This window comes from Tarenaya hassleriana, unplaced genomic scaffold (genome assembly GCF_000463585.1).
Source record: "Tarenaya hassleriana unplaced genomic scaffold, ASM46358v1 Cleome90, whole genome shotgun sequence".
NCBI classification, from domain to species: Eukaryota; Viridiplantae; Streptophyta; class Magnoliopsida; order Brassicales; family Cleomaceae; genus Tarenaya; species Tarenaya hassleriana.
Window position 1 is genome coordinate 428,681 of NW_010971390.1, and position 20,298 is coordinate 448,978.

At 33.0% G+C, this 20,298-nt stretch overlaps 5 protein-coding genes across 8 annotated transcripts; 3 read left to right on the forward strand and 2 right to left on the reverse strand.

Annotated features, from left to right (window-relative positions):
* Positions 1-5,787, reverse strand: LOC104804638 (transcription factor bHLH78-like). Of its 2 annotated transcripts, XM_010528975.1 has the most exons (7): positions 5,062-5,787; positions 4,415-4,540; positions 4,218-4,283; positions 2,500-2,568; positions 2,267-2,338; positions 598-774; positions 1-289 (listed from the first exon to the last, which is right to left on the reverse strand). In XM_010528975.1, exons 1-7 carry the CDS (start codon positions 5,662-5,664, stop codon positions 203-205), a joined length of 1,200 nt encoding a protein of 399 aa, XP_010527277.1. In that variant the 5' UTR covers positions 5,665-5,787; the 3' UTR covers positions 1-202. The 2 variants fall into 2 exon arrangements, with proteins under 2 accessions (XP_010527277.1, XP_010527278.1); XM_010528976.1 differs by lacking the exon at positions 2,500-2,568.
* Positions 5,788-10,792: 5,005 nt separating this feature from the next.
* LOC104804654 lies at positions 10,793-11,635 on the forward strand. The gene has a single exon (XM_010528995.1). It carries the CDS (start codon positions 10,793-10,795, stop codon positions 11,633-11,635), a length of 843 nt encoding a protein of 280 aa, XP_010527297.1.
* Positions 11,636-13,225: 1,590 nt separating this feature from the next.
* Positions 13,226-15,389, forward strand: LOC104804639 (cytochrome b561 and DOMON domain-containing protein At3g25290-like). 2 transcript variants are annotated; one of them, XM_010528978.1, is made up of 4 exons: positions 13,226-13,900; positions 14,294-14,548; positions 14,795-15,093; positions 15,178-15,389. In XM_010528978.1, the coding sequence occupies exons 1-3, from the start codon at positions 13,241-13,243 to the stop codon at positions 15,065-15,067; spliced, it is 1,188 nt and encodes a 395-aa protein (XP_010527280.1). In that variant the 5' UTR covers positions 13,226-13,240; the 3' UTR covers positions 15,068-15,093; positions 15,178-15,389. The 2 variants fall into 2 exon arrangements, with proteins under 2 accessions (XP_010527280.1, XP_010527279.1); XM_010528977.1 differs by having other exon boundaries at positions 14,795-15,389.
* A 1,132-nt stretch (positions 15,390-16,521) lies between these two features.
* On the forward strand, positions 16,522-18,205 carry LOC104804641 (ylmG homolog protein 1-2, chloroplastic-like). Of its 2 annotated transcripts, none has more exons than XM_010528980.2 (2): positions 16,522-17,352; positions 17,675-17,881. In XM_010528980.2, exon 1 carries the CDS (start codon positions 16,638-16,640, stop codon positions 17,325-17,327), a length of 690 nt encoding a protein of 229 aa, XP_010527282.1. In that variant the 5' UTR covers positions 16,522-16,637; the 3' UTR covers positions 17,328-17,352; positions 17,675-17,881. The 2 variants fall into 2 exon arrangements, with proteins under 2 accessions (XP_010527282.1, XP_010527281.1); XM_010528979.2 differs by lacking the exon at positions 17,675-17,881 and adding an exon at positions 17,900-18,205 and having other exon boundaries at positions 16,523-17,352.
* A 29-nt stretch (positions 18,206-18,234) lies between these two features.
* LOC104804642 lies at positions 18,235-19,605 on the reverse strand. The gene is made up of 2 exons (XM_010528981.2): positions 18,864-19,605; positions 18,235-18,661 (listed from the first exon to the last, which is right to left on the reverse strand). Exons 1-2 carry the CDS (start codon positions 19,380-19,382, stop codon positions 18,605-18,607), a joined length of 576 nt encoding a protein of 191 aa, XP_010527283.1. The 5' UTR covers positions 19,383-19,605; the 3' UTR covers positions 18,235-18,604.
* Between the last annotated feature and the right edge of the window lie 693 nt (positions 19,606-20,298).

Here is a 20,298-nt window from a genome sequence, read left to right on the forward strand (position 1 = left end):
TGCATTATCATCAAAACTCTAGTGTTTACATGAACTTGTAGAAGTAGAATTTAGCACAAACTTAATTACAACATACAACAATATATAACAGAAGAAAAACGAAACCAAACGTGAAGAAGCTCTCCAATTCCTCCAAATTAGGGTTTGTTTCTCTGCTTTCTCCCATGGTAAAATAATAATGTTAATATTTTATTACTGCACATTAAATTATGTTTCTTTTTTTACCATGGGAGTTTTGGTTATGTTGGAATCCCATTTGCACAAAAGCTTGAAGATCATCCTCGCAAAACTAAAACGAGTTATTAGGATAATAGACATCTAACTATGTGATATATATATATATTGGTTTTTATTTATTCTTATAGATTGATAATTAATTTTAATTATGTAAAAATTTTGTGCAAGCATACATTCTTAATTCTTTCATACCAAAACATGAAAAATACAAGAGATTATTTCATAAATCTTTACCATGATATTAGAGTCCGGGTTCACACCCAAAACCTTATTTTAAATTATATTATAAATGCTTTTGTTTATGTTCACATGCTTGTGTTGTGTAAGAAACCAAAAAACCAAAAAAAAAACACATTGTACCTGAGGGGTATTTTGGTAACATTGCTGAGCAGAAGAAGGGGGCATATTGGTATTACTATGAAAGGGACGAAGGGCAGAATGGTCAAATCGCTGGCCCAAGAATCGTGTCGCCGTCGCCGGCGAATCAGATTTGCATACTTGTTGGCCTCGCGAAGGACAAATATTCGCCTCGGTTATCTGATGCCCAAAATATAATTTTTAATATTTAAAATCAAGAGAACTATAACACTTTATATTATTTAGGGACAAACTTAAAAATAACCTTCAATTTTCACACTTACACAAAAAAAAACATTCTACTTAAAATTACTTATAAAAAATCATCAATTATTAATTTAGAGCAAAAAAAATCATAAACTATATAAATTATTTAAAATCAATTTCTCACTTTAAATTTGTTATAAAAAATTATCAACTATCAATTTTAATAAAAACAATCATCATCTATCTAAATTATTCAAAAAAATATAATGTTTTATATTTATTATAAAATATATAAAATTTAAATAGAAAATATATATAAATAATTCTAGAAGTACAAAAAAATATAATATTTTAATATTTAACATTTATATAAATATTATAAACATCAATCTATATATAATAATATACAAATATTATATTTAAAATTGAGTATATTTTATTATTGTAAATATTATATTTAAAATTTTATCATATATTAATATTTTAGAGGCTGTAAATTGTGTATATTTTATTGGTGGTAAATATAAGAGATAATATATATATACACACTCTAAAATAAAATAAAATATGGTAATTTTTACTTGTAAATTGAGTATATTTTTTTGTTATAGATTTTTATATTTAGAATGGAATATTTTTTATAACTTAAAATCGTTGATAATTTTTTTAAAATTATTATAGAAATATTTTAAAAAAATTAATTGTTATAAAAAATCAAATTAATAGTTTGCAACCATTGAAATATTAAAATGTTATAATATGATAAATTTAAATAAATATTATTTTTTATTGTGATTTTTAGGATTATATAATTTATATATGTTTTTTTATCCAAATTGAATAGATTTTTATAATAAATATAAAACATTATATGTTTTGAGTTATTTAGATAGATAATGCTTTTTATTAAAATTAATCATTGATGGTTTTTTATAAAAAAATTTAAAGTGAAATATTAGTTTTAAATAATTTATATAGGTGATGGCCTTTTTTGCTCCAAATTAATAGTTGATGATTTTTTATAATTAATTTTAAATAGAAGATTTTTTTGGTGTAAGTATAATAGTTAGTGGTTTTTTTAGGTTTGTCCCTACTATTTATATAATTATTTTTAGAGAGATGATAAAATAAAAAAATATAAGTTCGTTTAAGTAAAAAATTAGAATAATAGAAAATTTATAAAATAAAAAGCTTAAATATATAAACTTTAAATGGGACGAACGACTTTAATTAATTATTGTATTATGACATTTTTGTAATTAATTGAATTGAATTAACTCAGCACAATCATTCCCTATTTAAAGCCAGTATAGTTTAATAAAAATAAACAAAAACAAAATTAGATTCACAATAATTATCCAATAACTCCTCATATATATATATATATATATATATATTTGTATATGTATATAAATGTGAAGTAATATTCTTATAAGAAGGGAATAAAATAAAGTAAGCAACTTACATTTTTAGACATCAGAGAATCCATGGGAACATCCAGACAGGAGTTGACCGAAGCAAGCTTCATGGACAAGAACTGCCAATTTTAACACCATTTTTTAGTTTATTTTTTAAAAATAAACATTATTACAATTTCGCAAAATATACGTCTACTAAAATATTCTATTAAACACATTAAAAATACTGAAAATAATTTCACTACTATGTAAAAAAGGAAACTAAATTACACTCATTTACCTCAACTTGCCGTTGCAATGATTGAACGTAGTTTATGATTTCGTCCAACATTAATGCCTTTCCGTTCACCTAATTAATTAAATTTCCCCAAATTTAATTATGTAATATTTTATTGGGAGATTCACATATTAAATATTGAACTTTAACCAAATTTCCAAATTAAATACTTAACTATCCCACTTCCAAATTAAATACTCAACTATATTGAAATTCACAAATAAAAACTAAACTTTTCAAATTTTAACATATACCTAAAGGATAATCCAAAACAAACCCTTTTACTTTTTTTTCATCACAATTTAAACCCTATACTTTTTTTTATCCAAACAAACCCTATACTTTTCAAAATTTTAAAAATTATACACATTCATATACATATATTAATTATTATAAGCACAAAATCAATTACACATTTATTTTCCACAAAATCAATTACACATTTATTTTCCACAAAATCAATTACACATTTATATTCCACAAAATTAATTGCACATTTATTTTATATATTTATATGTATATATATGTTTTATATATATGTGTGATATATGTATTTTTTCCTAAACAATTATTATATATATATAAAACTATTTATTATTTGTATATTTTTTTATATATAAAAAACTATTTTCCAAAAACATATTTATATGTATATATATGTTTTATATATGTATGGTATATGTATTTTTTTCCTAAATTTTTTTTTATATATAAGAAATTATTTATTATTTTTATATGAGTTAAATTGTCCAAAAAAACATGTTCTTGAAAAATAGTTTCTTATATATAAAACAATATACAAATAATAAATAGTTTCTTATATATATACTGATTTTTAGGAAAAAAATACATATATTTTACATATATATAAAACATATATATACATATAAATATATAAAATAAATTTACAATTAATTTTGTGGAAAATAAATGTGTAATTGATTTTGTTTTTATTTGGTTTCTATATATATACATATAAATATATAAAATAAATGTACAATCATTTTTAAAATTTTGAAAAGTATAGGGTTTTTTTGGATAAAAAAAGTATAGGGTTTAAATTGTGATGAAAAAAAAGTAAAGGGTTTTGTTTTTATATATATAAGAAATTATTTATTATTTTTATATGAGTTAAATTGTCCAAAAAAACATGTTCTTGAAAAATAGTTTCTTATATATAAAACAATATACGAATAATAAATAGTTTCTTATATATATACTGATTTTTAGGAAAAAGTACATATATCTTACATATATATAAAACATATATATACATATAAATATATAAAATAAATGTACAATTAATTTTGTGGAAAATAAATGTGTAATTGATTTTGTTTTTATTTGGTTTCTATATATATACATATAAATATATAAAATAAATGTACAATCATTTTTAAAATTTTGAAAAGTATAGGGTTTTTTTGGATAAAAAAAGTATAGGGTTTAAATTGTGATGAAAAAAAAGTAAAGGGTTTTGTTTTGGATTATCCTTTAGGTATATGTTAAAATTTGAAAAGTTTAGTTTTTATTTGTGAATTTCAATATAGTTGAGTATTAAATTTGGAAGTGGGATAGTTAAGTATTTAATTTGGAAATTTGGTTAAAGTTCAGTATTTAATATGTGAATCTCCCTATTTTTAATATTTTATTTTACCATTATTATCACCCAATAATAATAATAATAATAATAATAATAATAATAATAATAATAACAATACCTTATTGCAGCCGGGGACAAGATTTTGGAGGAGCTTCATTCTTTCACTGATCTTTTCTCTTCGAACCTGTTTACAGAAACCGTAAAAAAAATTATCGTACAAATAAAAAAAATAGATTTTTTTAGAATAAATAATTGTAGAGACTATGAAATTAATAATACAAAATAATTTTTTTTTTAAAAAGAAGAAATGTTTACTCGTTCGGCTAAGCTGTGGCTATCGGTGGCTTGGCCTCGCCGTGCTCGGACGTGAATGTAGTCTTTCTCCGGTGGATTTTCGTCTTTCGATCCATTTGTCTCCGGATTCCCATCATTCGTACCGTCCTGTTACATTCATGTTTTTGTTATTTGTGTTCGAGAATCATGTTGGCAATTTTTTTTCTAATTATACAATATATGTTTTTGTATAATTTTATAAGAAAAAAGATTTTGTGTTCTATGAGTTGTATATTGAGACCGATTAGTAGGTTTCGTATGGTTATAATTTGTATAAAAATTATGTTTTGGTGAATAAAAAAAATACCATTATTGATAAAAGAAAAAATGTAAATATAGAATCAGGAAAACAAAAAAAAACCGAAATAATTAAGTTTGGGTGAATGCACTAAGTAATACATCCTCCGATTTAATTTTACATTAAACACATATATTAAGAAATAAATAATTTTGTCTAAAATACCCTTTTTAATTACTACTCCAAAAATAATATTTTGTCTAAAATACCCTTTTACATTGATTTCAATTGTTTTGCCAAAAAAAAACATTATTGGCAATTGTTCAACTAATCTTAGATCATGATTCCCTAAACTCCAAACCTGGTGTGTGTCAGTGGAAAAAGTTCGTACCTTTTTGGGATCCGTTGATTTCAAGACCTCGGCTGAGCTTTCCTTCACTTTCCCCTTCCCCAAACATCTTCTTTTCCGGGAAAATTCTCCGGGAAATCGGCCGGAAAATTTTGATCCATCCCGTGATCCTACGGCTACAAGCGAGGCAGCGTTCTCGACACGTTGCACTGTCCCATTTGCCGACATCGACGTTCCACATCCTCTGTTCCATTGGCCGACATCGGCGACCTCCGCCGCCGCCGTGGCAATGGGTCTCATCATCGCCGGAAAATTCAGCTCCGGCCATGGATAAGAATAGGGCAAGAACTCCCCGGAACTGGTGTTTCCGAAGCTGGAGAGTTTTCCGGTCACGGAGGTGTTGCCACCGGAGTTCGTCTCCGTCGTGGCAGGAGAAGAGACCAACGAAGTTAAAGCTGACTGGAATATGCTCTGCTCCGACCAGCAGTTTTGACTGAGCAAGAAAGCTTGGGACTGGTCCGCTCCCATGGAGGAAGACATCAGAGGCGGGTCCCAGTTCGCCATTGTTAAGGAGGATCCTGAAGGCATGTCCAAATTCTGCGGCGGCGCGTGAAACCCCACGCTCCGACAGTAATCGTTGTCCATTGAAAGTAATAAAGATGAAAACTTTTGTTTACTGTTAACCAAAAGATGAAAACTTTTAGCTTTATGGGTTGAGGTTGAGTAGCTCGAGATTCTCGGTGGGAATTTTCCCGGAAAATTTGCAAAAGTTGCAATTTAGAGAGAGAGAGAGAGAGAATTGGGAAAACATATGTATATATAAGGAAGGAGGCATAGAACAAAAAATAAAGTAAAAAAATGATTGATTCATTTTTGTCACATGTGGTAGATTTAACGAAGTTAGGTAGCCATATAGTAAGATTGGCATTCATTGAACGTAACAAAGGAAACGAACAATTTCAAAATAAATATAATATTAGGATTTATGATGAATGTTGCTATTTGAAATTCATTTTAAATATGAACACTGACGGATAATGTGCTATTTCGGATATATAAACAGATATGTACATATACACATACATACACATATATACATGTTTATAAACATATATCAAATATTAATATATACATGTATATCATATATATATATACATAGTATACATGCTTATACACGCATACATATATATATATATATATATATATATATATTAATACTCTTATCACTTATATGTAATATATCTGTATATGTATGTATAAATATGTGTATAACAGTGTAGATATATTTATATGTGTATATATTATATTAAACATGCGTAATTATGATATTTCTATAAATTAAGGATTTTATATAAGATTTTTTATTCTTATTTATATGCACAGACTTTTTTTAATTGATACATTAAAAAATTTTCATTTTTTATATTTTTAAAAGGTGAGAATAACAATTTTAAACAATCAAGTTTTATTTTTGAAAAGGTTTTACTCAAAACACTATTTATATATTAATTTAAAAGAAAATATGTTCTAGAACTTTTAGCCTAAATATATTTTTAGTAAAAAGTGTCATTTTACAATTTTGTTTATAAATTTTCTTTTATCTCCTTTTAATTTTATTATTCACGATTTAAATTAACTTAGATGAGGAACTCTAAATTCTACACCTTCGATTTTAAATCAGACTCTACAAACCTAAATTCTCAATTAAAAACTCTAAACCTTAAAAGTTATGTTTTTTTTAAGGGTTTAGAATTTAAGACGAGGCCTAAATATTTATAATTTAGGATTCATGATTTTTTTTGGTTTAGAATTTAGATTGATTTAGAATTTTAAGTTTAAAAACTAGGGTTGAACGTTTAGAATTTAGAATTTAGTATTCAATGTTTAAAGTTTAAAGTTTAGGACAATATGATATGAATATTAAAGTGAGGAAAAAGAGAGGAGAAAATACAAATTGTCAAATGATGTCATAAGATGGTTACGTAAAATTTTAGAATGATTAAACATTAAACGTTTAAAAATATTTAAAATTATAAGTCAAAATTGGTTATCTGAAACTAAAAGTTCATTATTTTTGTTTAAAGAATTTTGTATTTTATTTTTAATTTATCCTATATTCTATCTGGAATGATAATGTAATAAAAACTTTAATATCTTTTAAGCTCTTTTCAGTTTACACATCTATTGAAGAAATATCATTATATTTTAAAACAATTGATATCATATTATATAAACTACAGAGGTAAACCTTAGATTCCATATACATCCTATTTATATTGATAATGGTGATCCATGTTGAGATATATAGGATCTTAAAAAATATTACGAGATATGTCATATGATGAAGATCTCATCAAATCCGAAAAATATATATTTAGAAATATTTATTATTATATTTAGTTTATTTATTCAATGTAAGTATATGTTATTTTGATTGTGAATAAAATATATCATTCTGCATATTTTTTTATGGTATACTGAATCCAGTGATAATATTTTTTTAAGTTTTTTTTAAGAATAAGAGAGTCATTTTGTTTTTCTTTTTTATTTTTCTCTCATAATCTCACATATTTCAAAAGATCATTAGTATAACCGCAAATCATTTTACTCTTCCAAAAAATTTGTTATCACTAAACACTTTCACGTAATTGCCTTTCAATCTCAGATGAATCTAAATTATTCCCGATATTTTTTTGTTATCATCGACCGTTTCTTTTATGTGTGTTACCAAATTTACAGTGCAGTCGTTCGTTTGATTTTTTTTTAGTTACGTCTTCTATTGACACAAGTTCTAAGATGATGTTGTTCAGACGGTGTGTGTTTGATCATTTTTTTCTATAAATTGATATTTCGTAATCTCCACTTCTAATTTTAAGGGGATATTGAGATATATCAGATCGTGAAGAATATTACGAGATATGTCGTATGATGGAGATCTTATCAAATCCGTAAAATACATATTTAGAATTATTTATTATTATTTTTAATATAAGATTCTCATTTATTTATACATGTTATTCAAATTATGAATAAAATATATCATTCTGTATATTTTTCACTATATATATATATATATATTGTGATATAATATGAGATTTTTTTAGTATAAGTGTGTGTATATATATACATACATAGTGAAGACCGATTTCCAAAATATATACATGCACACATGACATATTAATGGACCGGCGGTGCCGATGGAGACTTTCGAAGCCCATATAATTTTCAAGTAAATACACGAACATAACAGAACTTTGTTCTCCCCCATTTTCTTAATTTAATTTTATGCCATCTATTTTTATATGTTCACATTGGGGTGAATAAATAAACACTAGAAGAAAAAAAAAATAAAACCTTAAACCGATTTTATTATATTATTATTAGTCAATCATCTAATTGAGCGTAACATATAATGTCAATGTATACATATATAATAAATATGAGTTTATAATATATTGTTACGCATATATGCTAAAAAAACACGTTGCGTATTAAACAATTTTTTTGTGTGCTAAGATTTGTCCAATAAATGAATGGATTGAATTGTGAATTGGGTTTCTGCCACCTGTCAATGAAAATATTTATCACAAGAAAAATGCACATTTCCACGGTATAGAAAAAAATGACAAAAAGTGATGGACGAATTTTACTTAGTAATTGATACAAGTCATCATTAATGCGTCCAGCTACTATATAGTTTTTTTTTTGCATGTTATACTTTTAATTCCGATTATTAATTTCGGTTTCACACCGAGTCTAATAAATAAAGAATCGTGTATATTAAATAAATGAATGCATTTTAAAATTTAATTGAATATAAAGTTATATAATTTGAATGAATGAAAATTGATTCGAATATAATAGTTGGACTATGAAGATGTTAGTTTTCTAAATAAAAACTATATGATATGATTAAACAAAACCCAAAACAATTTTAAAAAAAAACTAAAAATGAATTAAAATCGGAAATATCAAATAATGTAAATGTGTCACCGAGTAGAATTAAAAAAACATTAATAAAGACAAGAAGAGATCAAGAACATGAGGACACCAAAAGACTAATTAATGGATTACAGAAACGGTGTGAATTAATTAGCTGAGTTCCACTGCTGAATCACGTGGTGAATTAGGGTTCATCTCCCTTAGCAACTATATCAATAATGTAATAACGTATCTAGAAAAAATTATTGCCATAAAATGAATAACATCAGTTTTTTTTATTGGAAATTGTACTAATTTTGTTATTGATTTATTTAATAATTAATTTAAAATTGTTAATACTAATTTTGCCGCATATGAATCGATATCTGAACCCTAAACTACTAGTATAAACTCGAATGTGATATAACTATGTGTATATATAGTTGTGTGTATGTATATATATATATATAAAAACATGAACATAAAGACGATGGAAGAAAAAGGTCAAATAAACAGATGTAAAAGACTGAATGCGTACCTCCTAAATTTGCCGTGGCAGATTTTGCAACTCCACCGTCCAATGCCAGCCTTCCTTTTGGTTAGAAAAAAGAAAAAGAAAAGAAAAACATGGAAACCAAATTAATTTCTTTGCTTATATATTTTTGGTATGCCTCGGTTTAGTTGTTTTTATTCATTTTTTATTATCATAAAAAACTATACTCAATCATTTTTCATATCAATTTATATATATTTTTAGTTTTGAAATATATATTTTTTATTAAAATAATGATTTTATAACTTTAATTTTGAAATGATTTTGATAAAAACAAATTAAAAAAAAAACAAAATTCAAAATATTTAGTTGGGCTTAATCCTTTTTCCTTTCGAAATGAGCCCTTTAGTTGGACCTAAGTTTGTTTTATAGGCCCATTTTTTGTTAGAATTGAATAGAAAATTCATCACATTGGGCTCTATAAAAGTCCATTTCAATCGGGAGAATTTCGTTATAATATCACATATTAATATTAATGGCATAAGAGTGGAAGCATAATGGGTTTGAGTCCACATGGGCTAGCCTTTTACATATATTAAAAAAAATACACAAAATGGTAAAATAAATAAAGAGGTGTAACTAAATTATCGGAAAGAAAATTGATATAAAATTTTTAGATGTGTGCGACAACGAAGATAAAATGTTTTTTTCACTTCATGTTCGTTTCCATTTTGAACGGGCAAAGCAAACGCATTTATGTGTGGAAAATCAATACCTAAATACAATAACAAATAACTATAGTTTAATCGAATGTAGTCTAAAAATTAATTTAATAAAATTTTCAAATTAAATTAGTATAATTGAAAATAATCATACAATTGACAATAAATTATTTTTAAGAATAAATATATATGTTTTAACAAAATTGAAATACTAACTAAATAATATAATCCACATCAAACTAAAATCTATAAAAATATATAATAAAATTTTCGAAATTGAAATAATATATAACCAAATAAAAAAATGACAAACATTCGCTTATTCCGAAACTATGGGTTAAAAGGAAAGCGGAAAGAAATTGCAAACTTTTGGGGACAAGACAGAACAGAAGCATGAATTATAAGAAAAAGCCTGAACAAATCGGAGCCGTCCACGTCATCAGATCCTACGACCCGAATAATCCTCAGGTGTCATAGGATATACTCTCGGTTATTACGAGTTTAAACCAATCCAATTCCAAAAATCCCCGCGAATATTCTCACTTAAATCCCCACCTTAACCGATGCAAACCGTCCCCTTATATACCACATCACATATTCCATTACTCAAATACTCATCACCATAAAGCTCCCATCAATGGCGGTTTTCGCCAAAACCAGACGAGTCACTGTCTCGCTAGGCGACGAGGCCAAGGCGCGAATCTTCTCCAGCAGCGGCGAAATTTTCGACGGAGATTCTCCTTGTCTTTCCGACCTAGTTCACGATTTTCTCGAGGACGGAACTGACACAGAGCGGATCAACTCGGAATCCGACTCGGACCGGTCTGACTCCGCGGCGGAGTATTCCACAGCTGCCAGCGACGAGGTCGTGAATATCCGCGACTCTGATTCTGATCGTTACCGGAATCTGTTGTTCGCTCACGTGTTGAGAGCTGTGGAGGCGTATTCCGACCTCAGATCAGAACAGAGATCCGTTTTCCAGCAGAAGATAACGGCGTTTCTGCGGGAGCTCGGCCACGACGCGGCCGTTTGCAAGTCCCGATGGAGGTCCTCCGCCACCGGACTTCCGTCCGGAAGCCACGAGTTCATCGACGTCGTTCACCATCCGACACCGGGAGCTCCGGCGATCCGTTACTTCGTCGACACAGAATTCGACTCCAATTTCGAAATCGCGAGGCCGACGCGCCAATACGCGCGCGTGGTGCAATCGCTGCCAGGTATTTTCGTGGGGAAGGAGGACAAGCTGAGGAGGATGGTGAGAGTGGCTTGCGAGGCGGCGAAGGGGTCGCTGAAGAGTCGCGGCTTGTCGATGCCGCCATGGCGGAGGAGGAGTTACTTGGAGAAGAAGTGGTTCGGCCCTTATAAACGGACCACCGGCTCAACCTTAACGGCGTCAGTGCCGACGTTGATATCCTCCGTTAGTTGCCGTTCGGTTGGGTTCGACGACAATGTTAACGGCCGTTTGTTCGTTATAACCTGATCAGAGTCTTAAGAAATAATAACAGTAGACAAGTAATTTTGGGAGGGACGCTCGGATATCAAGTGGGTGAATTGCTTGTTTCATTCGAGGCCCATCACAATGGGTTCAGAAAGTAAGAATTGGCCCCGTAACAATATGGGCTCATTAGGCCCACAATAGATTTTCGCCTGTATGCCACGTCACCCACGACGTGATCCACTGCAGAACGACACGTGCCAAGATCCCTAGGGGTGGACGTTTTGGTTCTAGAATTTAGACGGGAGCGTAGAAACGAGCCGGTCGAACCGAGATTGGTTTGAATCGTCAAGGTCTACTTTGACTCAGTCGTTTTAAAACGAGTCAGAAATATTTGACTCGCAATTCGATTTGTCTAGTCCGCGAACCAAAACTAACCGACCTCTGAGCCAAACATAATTTACACCCAAGTAATGTAAATCCGATAACTTTTCAACACACGGTGAAAATTCAATTCAATCACTACGGTTCGTGGCTCGTGGCTCGTGGTGAGCTCGCTTGCTCGCCCGTTTTCAGTCGAACCGAACCCGATCAATATAGAATCACGATCTAAATTATTCATCTTTTATATATGAATTTATGTGTTGTCATTAAATTTTGATTGTTATTTGGTATTCATATAATAAAAGTGTTTGAATCGAACAAATACTAAAACCGAATTTAACCGAACCGATTAAAAATCGCTTATAGTTCGATACAATTTTTCTAATACCAAATAAATCGTTTTCGAAATCGATAAATATAGATCGAATAATAATAATAATAATAATGGTATATTTAATTAATTTAAACTATATTGATGTAATTTTTTAAAATTAAATTAATGTGATTTGAATTAAATATAAACATAATTAAAAATTAATAAAACGAAATCTCTATGAATAATTTTTAGGGAAATAAAATTCAAATTAAACTGAAAAAAAATCGAATTGAGTTGACAGTTATCATCTAACCAAATAGATATAATGTTTACAAAATCTAATAAATAAAATACGAAATAACAAAAACAACATCGCAAACAAGCCCTTGTTTTCGGTGTTCTTACTTGTTAGTTTTGTCCAAATATAACATGATATAATACAAAAACCAAAATAAACAACTATATTTGTTTTTATATCTTACACATCATCAATTTATTAAAAAAAAATATGCTTATTTATTGAAAGAGACAAAAATTGTCTAAATAAAAATGTTATTGTTTCATTTGCTGTCGGACGAGAAATCCCGCGGGGGTGGCTAAAATTAGAAGAAATTAAATCGAAAAATTGAAGACAAAATAAATAATATTCAATACAAGGCAAATTGTAAAATAAATAACATTGCTATTTATTTCAGTTTCCTCAGAAATAATTATTTCTTTTTTTGGGTAAAATGTAACAAGACTCTCCACCTGTCATTGTTCACTTTCTTGCCTTCCAGATTCAGACAGAGCACACAACTAATTTACGCTAATCTTTGACTTGGTTGTCGATTGCTTTGAGCACAGACATTTTCAATTGGTTGGTCCACGGGACTTCCGTAGACATGCATACAGAACATAATTATCCCTGTGTATATATTCCGCCAAACAGGTCCTTAACGGTTACTTCAATGGCGTCTCCCATGGGAATTTCTCTCTCCTCCTCCGTCGTCTTCTTCCTCTGGGCTTCGCTAATCTCACCGTCTGTCTCACTTACCTGTACGTCACAGACATTCTCCGGCAACGCCTTGTACCCTCACTGCCTCGACCTCCCTTATCTCAAAGCCTATCTCCACTTCTCATACGACGCCGGAAACTCAACCCTCGCCGTCGTCTTCTCTGCTCCGCCGTCGAAACCCGGCGGATGGATCGCATGGGCCATCAATCCCACGGCGGAGGGAATGTCCGGAGCGCAATCCATCGTCGCGTTCAAGGACCCAAAGTCCGCCGTCGCCGTCGTGAAGACCCTCAACATCAGCTCTTACGCTGTGTTGGTTCCTGGGAAATTGGCTTTTGACGTTTGGGACACCAAGGCGGAGGAAGACGGCGGTGGAGCGTTGAGGATCTTCGCTAAGGTGAAGATTCCGGCGGATTTGGCGGCGAAGAGGAAGGTAAACCAGGTTTGGCAGGTGGGTCCCGGAGTGAGTCCGACAGGGTTTATTCAGCAGCACGGTTTCGATGCGTCGAATCTGAATGCGATGGGGACGCTGGATTTGTCAGGAGCCGACAACGGTGCTGTCGCCGGCGGCGGAGGAGGAGGCCAGGGTGATTCCAGGGTTAGGAATAGGAACGTAAGTTTCCAATTTTAGCCTCTTTTGACTTACAACCATCAAAATTCCAAAGATTTCAGGGCCTGAAATCTGGAAAAGGAATCAAAAGTTACAAATTTTGCAGATTTCTCCAACCCCGATTTCTTCAAAATGCAGAATTTTGTTGAAAAGAAGACGGTTTTCTATCTGGGTTTTTTCGTTAATGCCTCCTCTGACTACAAACATAGCATTTCCATCATTTTTAAACTCTGAAATCTGGAAAGTTCCACTTTTCATGGAATTTCAGATTACCCTCTTCCCAAATTCTTCATAAATGCAGAATCTTGGAGGAGTTTATCCCAAAGGAAACGTTTTTCCATCTGGGTCTCGTCGTTAATCTGATGGGTGATTTTTCTTTTTTTGATGAATTCGCAGATTCATGGAATTCTGAACACGGTGAGCTGGGGATTTCTGTTTCCAGTTGGGATCATAATCGCTAGGTACATGAGAACGTTTGAATCTGCAGATCCTGCCTGGTTTTACCTCCATGTCCTTTGTCAGTTGTCCGCTTATGTCATTGGCGTTGCGGGTTGGGCTACCGGTCTCAAGCTCGGTAGCGAATCCAAGGGAATTCAGTATACCAGCCATCGCAACAACGGCATAGCCCTCTTCGCCCTCGCCACCATTCAGGTATCTATCGATTCCATTACTTGTCAGAAAAGATTCTCTGTTTCAGGTATAGATGTTATGCTTTACCTTTGAAGCACATGTTCGCCAATACCAGATCAAAGCTTTTTCAAACATAAGTCCTGTGTTTAGGATCTCAGGATTGTGACTTGAGCCATGAAAAACCGGGTTTTCTGTTCTATTCTTCTTGGTATTGAATGAATTCTTCTCTTCTGACCACCAAGATGATCCCTTTTGTCTGTGTTAAAGATGTTTGCATTGCTGCTGAGACCAAAGAAGGATCACAAGTACAGATTCTACTGGAACATCTACCACCACGGGATCGGATATTCGATCTTGATCCTCGGAATCTTCAATGTCTTCAAAGGTCTAGCCATCTTGAACCCGCAAACCAGTTACAAGACTGCTTACATTGTTGTGATCTCCGGTTTGGGAGGCATTGCATTGCTCCTAGAAGCGTTTACATGGGTCGTCGTCTTGAAGAGAAAATCGAGCAAATCCACCAATCCTCTTGGGGCATGAGGTTTTTGGGTTCAGATCAAAACCTGGTAATCGACTAACTTCCAGAAGATTCAATCTGTAAAATGGGTATGTCTGATCCGAAATCTCGAGTTTTTTCCGGATTTTTTCAGAGATCTTACCGATCAGAGGATCGATAGCTCGGTCTCGGGTGATTTGGAAGACTGAAGAATGTTTGTTGCTGTGTCTAGTGAAGGCTTTCTTCTGGTCTTGGATTTGTCTAATTGTATTCTTTGCCATTGGAGCCGTCTTTGTATAGAAATACATGTGTAACTAAAACCTAACTGTTCTTTTGTCTTTGGAGCTTTGGTTTTTTTGTTCCTTAGCTCTTCTTGTTTCAGTTAAAAATATATATATATAATATAATATAAATTTTCTATCGGTTCCTCTCCTTAAATGAATCACCAAATTGTTTTTTTAAAAAAAATTGTTTTTGTTTAATCAGCCCTTGAAACATTAGACTTCATTCACATCGAACATGTTAATGATAAAAAATGTACAGATTCCCATGTGACAAGGATAGTCTGTACTCTTTATTTTATACCATATACTATTGGGTATTAATTAAAAGATATATATATTAACATTTTAATTTTTTTTCCTCCTAACTAACCAACCAAACCATCTTTTATTTAGGGATATGGGGGTTGGACTGTCTTTTCCTTACACCTCCATTTTCTCAAAAAAAATAATCTTTCATTTGATCTTATGATTAATCAAATTACAAAACTAAATTGTGTGTGTGTTTGGTTTGAGTTTCAACTTCAAGTTGCACATCCACATGCTGTGCTTTTGCCATTTGTTTTTATATCTTTCAATATCTAATCGGTTATGATTGGGTATGTTGGTTGGTTTGATCGGTTATCGAGCCGATTTGGATGTTGATTTGCGCGTTTGACGGTTCTGGTTAAAACATGTAAGAAAATTATATAATTTTCGATAGAATATGAAAATCATGGAAACAATCACATACATTATATATATATATATATATATATATATTGTAAATTTTCTGAGTGGAAAAGGTGGACTGAATTCGAGCAAATAAATGAAATAAATCTGATTTTAAATATTTATGAAATAAATTATGAATAAGTACGTGTTTATATTTAGTATTTACGCATTACCATAGTTAAGACACGATGATAGTTTTTATTTGAAGTTTTTGGATTTTGGATTTTACTTTTTATTTTTATTTTTATAATATTTGTAAATCAGTGAAGTTTTTGATTTTTTGTTTTTATAATATATGTAAATGTAAAAAAATTAAATTTGTAGTTTTTAATTGATTTTTTAACTAATTTTACAAAATCTTTATTGTTAATTTTGTTTTAAAAAAAAAATTGAATTATCGCAACTCTAAAAACTTCATGGATTCAATCCTTAAACATCACAGTATACAAGTATTTATAAAACAAATAGATTTTGTTTTCACAAAAGAATCTAATACGTCATTATAACCGTGCATTCAAGCGATTGGTGCTAAGGTTCTCGTTACCTCCTCCTGTCACCCCTGTTTGTTTCCCGAGAATTTCTTCTGGCGAATTCTCCGCCGCCATAGAAATCAACGACGATGGCTTCCATCACCAACAGCCTCAGTCTTCGCGGCCCGATCTTCCTCGACAACCGTTTTCTCTACTCCGGATCACTCCCCAGCCACCGAAATCTGACCTTCTGTCACATGCCAAAACCCTACCTCTCCCTCTCCGTCAGAAACCCTAGTATCGTCGCCTCCGCCGCCTCTTCCTCATCTCCGACTGCGTCTTCGCGGTGCTCACAGTCCCGAATTCGGTTCCCGCTGAGCGATTCGACGCGGTCGATCACCACTCTCGCTCTCGTAGCCTCCATCGTCGTCAAATCCCTAGCCCATAAGCTCTCCCTCGCAATCGTGAACCTGGGTCCACAGATTCAGGAATCTCTCCATTACTCTCTCCGAACGGTCGGTCCGGTTTTCTTCGCCTCCCTCCGGGACCGGCCGAGCGGCTACCTGAATACGCCGCTCACGGTGGTGGCCGCCGGGCTGTCGAAGTGGCTCGACATATACAGTGGTGTTTTGATGGTTAGGGTTTTGCTCAGTTGGTTCCCGAACATTCCATGGGATCGACAGCCTTTGTCCGCCATTAGAGACCTCTGTGATCCTTATCTGAATCTCTTCAGGAATATAATCCCTCCGGTTTTCGACACTCTCGACGTGAGCCCGTTGCTTGCTTTCGCTGTTTTGGGAACTCTAGGTTCGATTCTGAACAACAGCAGGGGATATTGAAGGACCGCTTCTGGGTTTGAGCGACGTAAGCTTATTGATCTTTCGTTATACGTTTGGCATATCTGCTCTATGGCATCACTAGACCTGTCTTGTTTATTGCAATGCATGATAAATCTTGTCTTTTTACGAAATTATGGCAAAGACATTGTTATGTTCCTTTGACATATGGGTTGTGGCAAATCTAATTGTGGTATTGACAAAAAAGATTGAAACCTCGTGGAGTTGAAGATGTGACTGAATATGAAATGATCATGGAAAGCACTTCCCTTTCCGCCCTGTTTTCCAGGTTTGCCAATAGTCATGAAGTTTTTGTTTGGTCTTTAAACGTAAACCCGAAATTTCTGCAGCTTGGATGATTTATCCACCGTGTGAGTCGGTGACCCGAGCATATTGGGTGGGTTTGGAGCGTGAAGTTGGGATTTTTACTTTTGACACATAAGAGCTGGGGAATTCATGTGATGTAAAATGTAAAGAAAGAGTTGTGCTTTGGAACCCTAACTGAGCTTGTTTGAATAAATGAATTGTGTGTCTAATGAGAATGGTATGTTTGCTTATTGGAACATTGTGTTCAGATTGAATGAAGCGGAGAGGATCATTAGGCACCCACCATTGTTACGTTACGTCTGGGGAATGTCCTCGACGGGTTGCAGCTCGGGTTCTTAGCAATTGCTCTGCCATGCCGCCCCGACGAAGAAGCCTTAGTCCTTTTTATGTTCTCTTGTTGCTTCTACTGCATCTTAGTTTTTTCCGGATTGGTTTCATGATTCATCGACCAGGACTTGGTCATATTTTTGTACAACGACCGGGATCGATAACATAATGATAACGCCGATGCCCTGTTTGGTTCGGTAATAAAGGTTTTCCGGATTTGGTGACAACACAGACTGAACCAGGAGATACGTATACGTATTGAGGAAAACCTTTATTACGGATGCCCTGTTTGGTTCGGTTCAGAAAGGCAGAATGTCAAGAACAATGCTCCTTTCTGATACTTTCCAACAGTTGAAACAAATTTTACATGAATAAAGATTAAACATATCAAAGATTTGCCTCATCAAAATATCCTCTCTCTCTCTCTCTAGTCCCCTTCGCTCTGAAACTCTACAGAAACATAAATTATGACAGAACACTATAATGCAGATCAATCACCATTGGACAAAGCTCTGGAACCACTTTCTTGCCCGATTCTTCCGGCAACATTTACAACCGAAGATGCATCCAAGGAACCTTTGGACCGCTGATTGAGCAATCGTTTCCAAATCCTCCAAACACCAAATCTACACAAAGCTCCTCACAAAACTTTTCCTGTCGGGTCCGAACCGCAGCTTGGAAGGCTGAGGTTGATCATAAAAACAAAAGAGTTCAGATCATTGGAGATTCAAAGAGAAGAACTTTTCCTAAGGAAGAGATACTGCAGCCCTAGTGCGGCATAAAGGGTGATTTCAATCGCCAAAATGAGAACTATAATCAAATCGAAACATGGAATTCGACCAATCAACCCATGGAAATCATTACAGATTGAAGAGGGCATCAGACCTCAGAGGCGGCTGCCCCATTGAAGATGTCGCCATCTCCGTTCGCATTTCCCCGCGGGGCCTCTCGGCCGGCGACGCATTCCCGTGGAGTTTCGAAGAACGACAGAGAGAACTGCTTGTCCACGACTCCAACATCGAAGTAAATGAGACCGGAGCTTGGTACATCGACACGGATCGTCTTGACCTGGAACCACAGGAACAGCTCCTTAGCGGAGATCCCCGACAGCTCGCCGATCTGACCGTAGCTCAGTGTCCCCGACACGTTCCTCTCGTAATGAAACTCGCTCTCGAACTTGGCGTTGCAGGCTTGATCCAGATGAGCCTCGAACCTACCGGTCTTGTCCATGTAAAACTCCTTCACCCCCTTCGGGAGCAGACCCATCGGTAACCCATGTGCCTTCAGAACCTCGTACACCGTTTTCTGCTTCTGGGCATTCTCCGGAGAAGCCGAAACCACCGCTCCGATCATAAATACGGCGTAAATCAACCGGAGGATCGCGATTCCGATGGTACGAACCATTTCTCCGGCGATTCTCCCTCGCCCCTCGATGGGTATTTTTTTTTCCTTCCTCGCGTCAGAACATGAAGGAAGAAGAATCGGAGAGACCTTGAAAATCGTTATTGATGATTCGTACAGGGACGACGACGATGGAGATTATGGTGCTATGGCTGACGAGAATTCTCCATAGGAGAGAGGAGGAGGAAGGAAGACAACGGTGCCAGCTTGAAGACAGAGGGATTAGGAGAATAATCAATTATTGGGAGAGAGTGTGGGCCCCATTTTTAGAAGACATTTGGCCATCATCACCTACAGTTCATCCACGTAATCTCCAAACTCCAGCCTATCGTAAGTCGCCACGTGTCCCAGCATTTTCACTGTTCAACGCTGGCGGTGATGGTGAAGATGCGTACTACACACGCGCAATGCTAGGGCGTGAAGAGAAGTTTCGGACACCGATTTATTTAATGGCGTTGTCTCTCGATCTCGTCTACGGGATGAGACCGAATTAATGAGGTTTCCACGGCCAAATATCTATTGTGTTATACGTTCCATAATATGGATTTTTTTATGAAAAATAATATTGGAAATTCAAATTGATGTATGAATTTATTAAAATTTATCAATAAATTTTTATCTTTAAAAATATATTAATTTGTAATTTTCTTTTAAATTTCTATACGAATTGGTAACTATATAAATGTTTCTGACGAACAATATTAACATGATTCACTGGATTTTCAACGTCAATTCCATGTGGCAAATTTTTGTTTTTGCTTTATTATTTATTATTCCTTTTTTTAATGATACGAAACAATTTTATCATGTGAAGTTGATATGAAAAATCCGTCTAACCATATCAACACTGTTTACCATAAACATTTACACAGTTAACACAGTCAGAATTTATTTAGAAATTTGAAAAAAAAAATTGTAA

What these genes read in the sequence shown, in the direction of transcription:
- LOC104804638 (XM_010528975.1), bottom strand. Translation starts at nt 5,664, where the DNA reads ATGGACAACGATTACTGTCGGAGCGTGGGGTTTCACGCGCCGCCGCAG. An exon ending in AATCAACGGATCCCAAAAAG is followed by an intron (nt 4,541 to 5,061) that starts GTACGAACTTTT and finishes TGAATGTAACAG; the next exon opens with GACGGTACGAATGATGGGAA. An exon ending in GTTACCAAAATACCCCTCAG is followed by an intron (nt 290 to 597) that starts GTACAATGTGTT and finishes AACTCGTTTTAG; the next exon opens with TTTTGCGAGGATGATCTTCA.
- LOC104804654 (XM_010528995.1), top strand. Translation starts at nt 10,793, where the DNA reads ATGGCGGTTTTCGCCAAAACCAGACGAGTCACTGTCTCGCTAGGCGAC.
- LOC104804639 (XM_010528977.1), top strand. Translation starts at nt 13,241, where the DNA reads ATGGCGTCTCCCATGGGAATTTCTCTCTCCTCCTCCGTCGTCTTCTTC. An exon ending in CCAGGGTTAGGAATAGGAAC is followed by an intron (nt 13,901 to 14,293) that starts GTAAGTTTCCAA and finishes ATGAATTCGCAG; the next exon opens with ATTCATGGAATTCTGAACAC. An exon ending in TCGCCCTCGCCACCATTCAG is followed by an intron (nt 14,549 to 14,794) that starts GTATCTATCGAT and finishes TCTGTGTTAAAG; the next exon opens with ATGTTTGCATTGCTGCTGAG.
- LOC104804641 (XM_010528980.2), top strand. Translation starts at nt 16,638, where the DNA reads ATGGCTTCCATCACCAACAGCCTCAGTCTTCGCGGCCCGATCTTCCTC.
- LOC104804642 (XM_010528981.2), bottom strand. Translation starts at nt 19,382, where the DNA reads ATGGTTCGTACCATCGGAATCGCGATCCTCCGGTTGATTTACGCCGTA. An exon ending in ATGGGGCAGCCGCCTCTGAG is followed by an intron (nt 18,662 to 18,863) that starts GTCTGATGCCCT and finishes GATCAACCTCAG; the next exon opens with CCTTCCAAGCTGCGGTTCGG.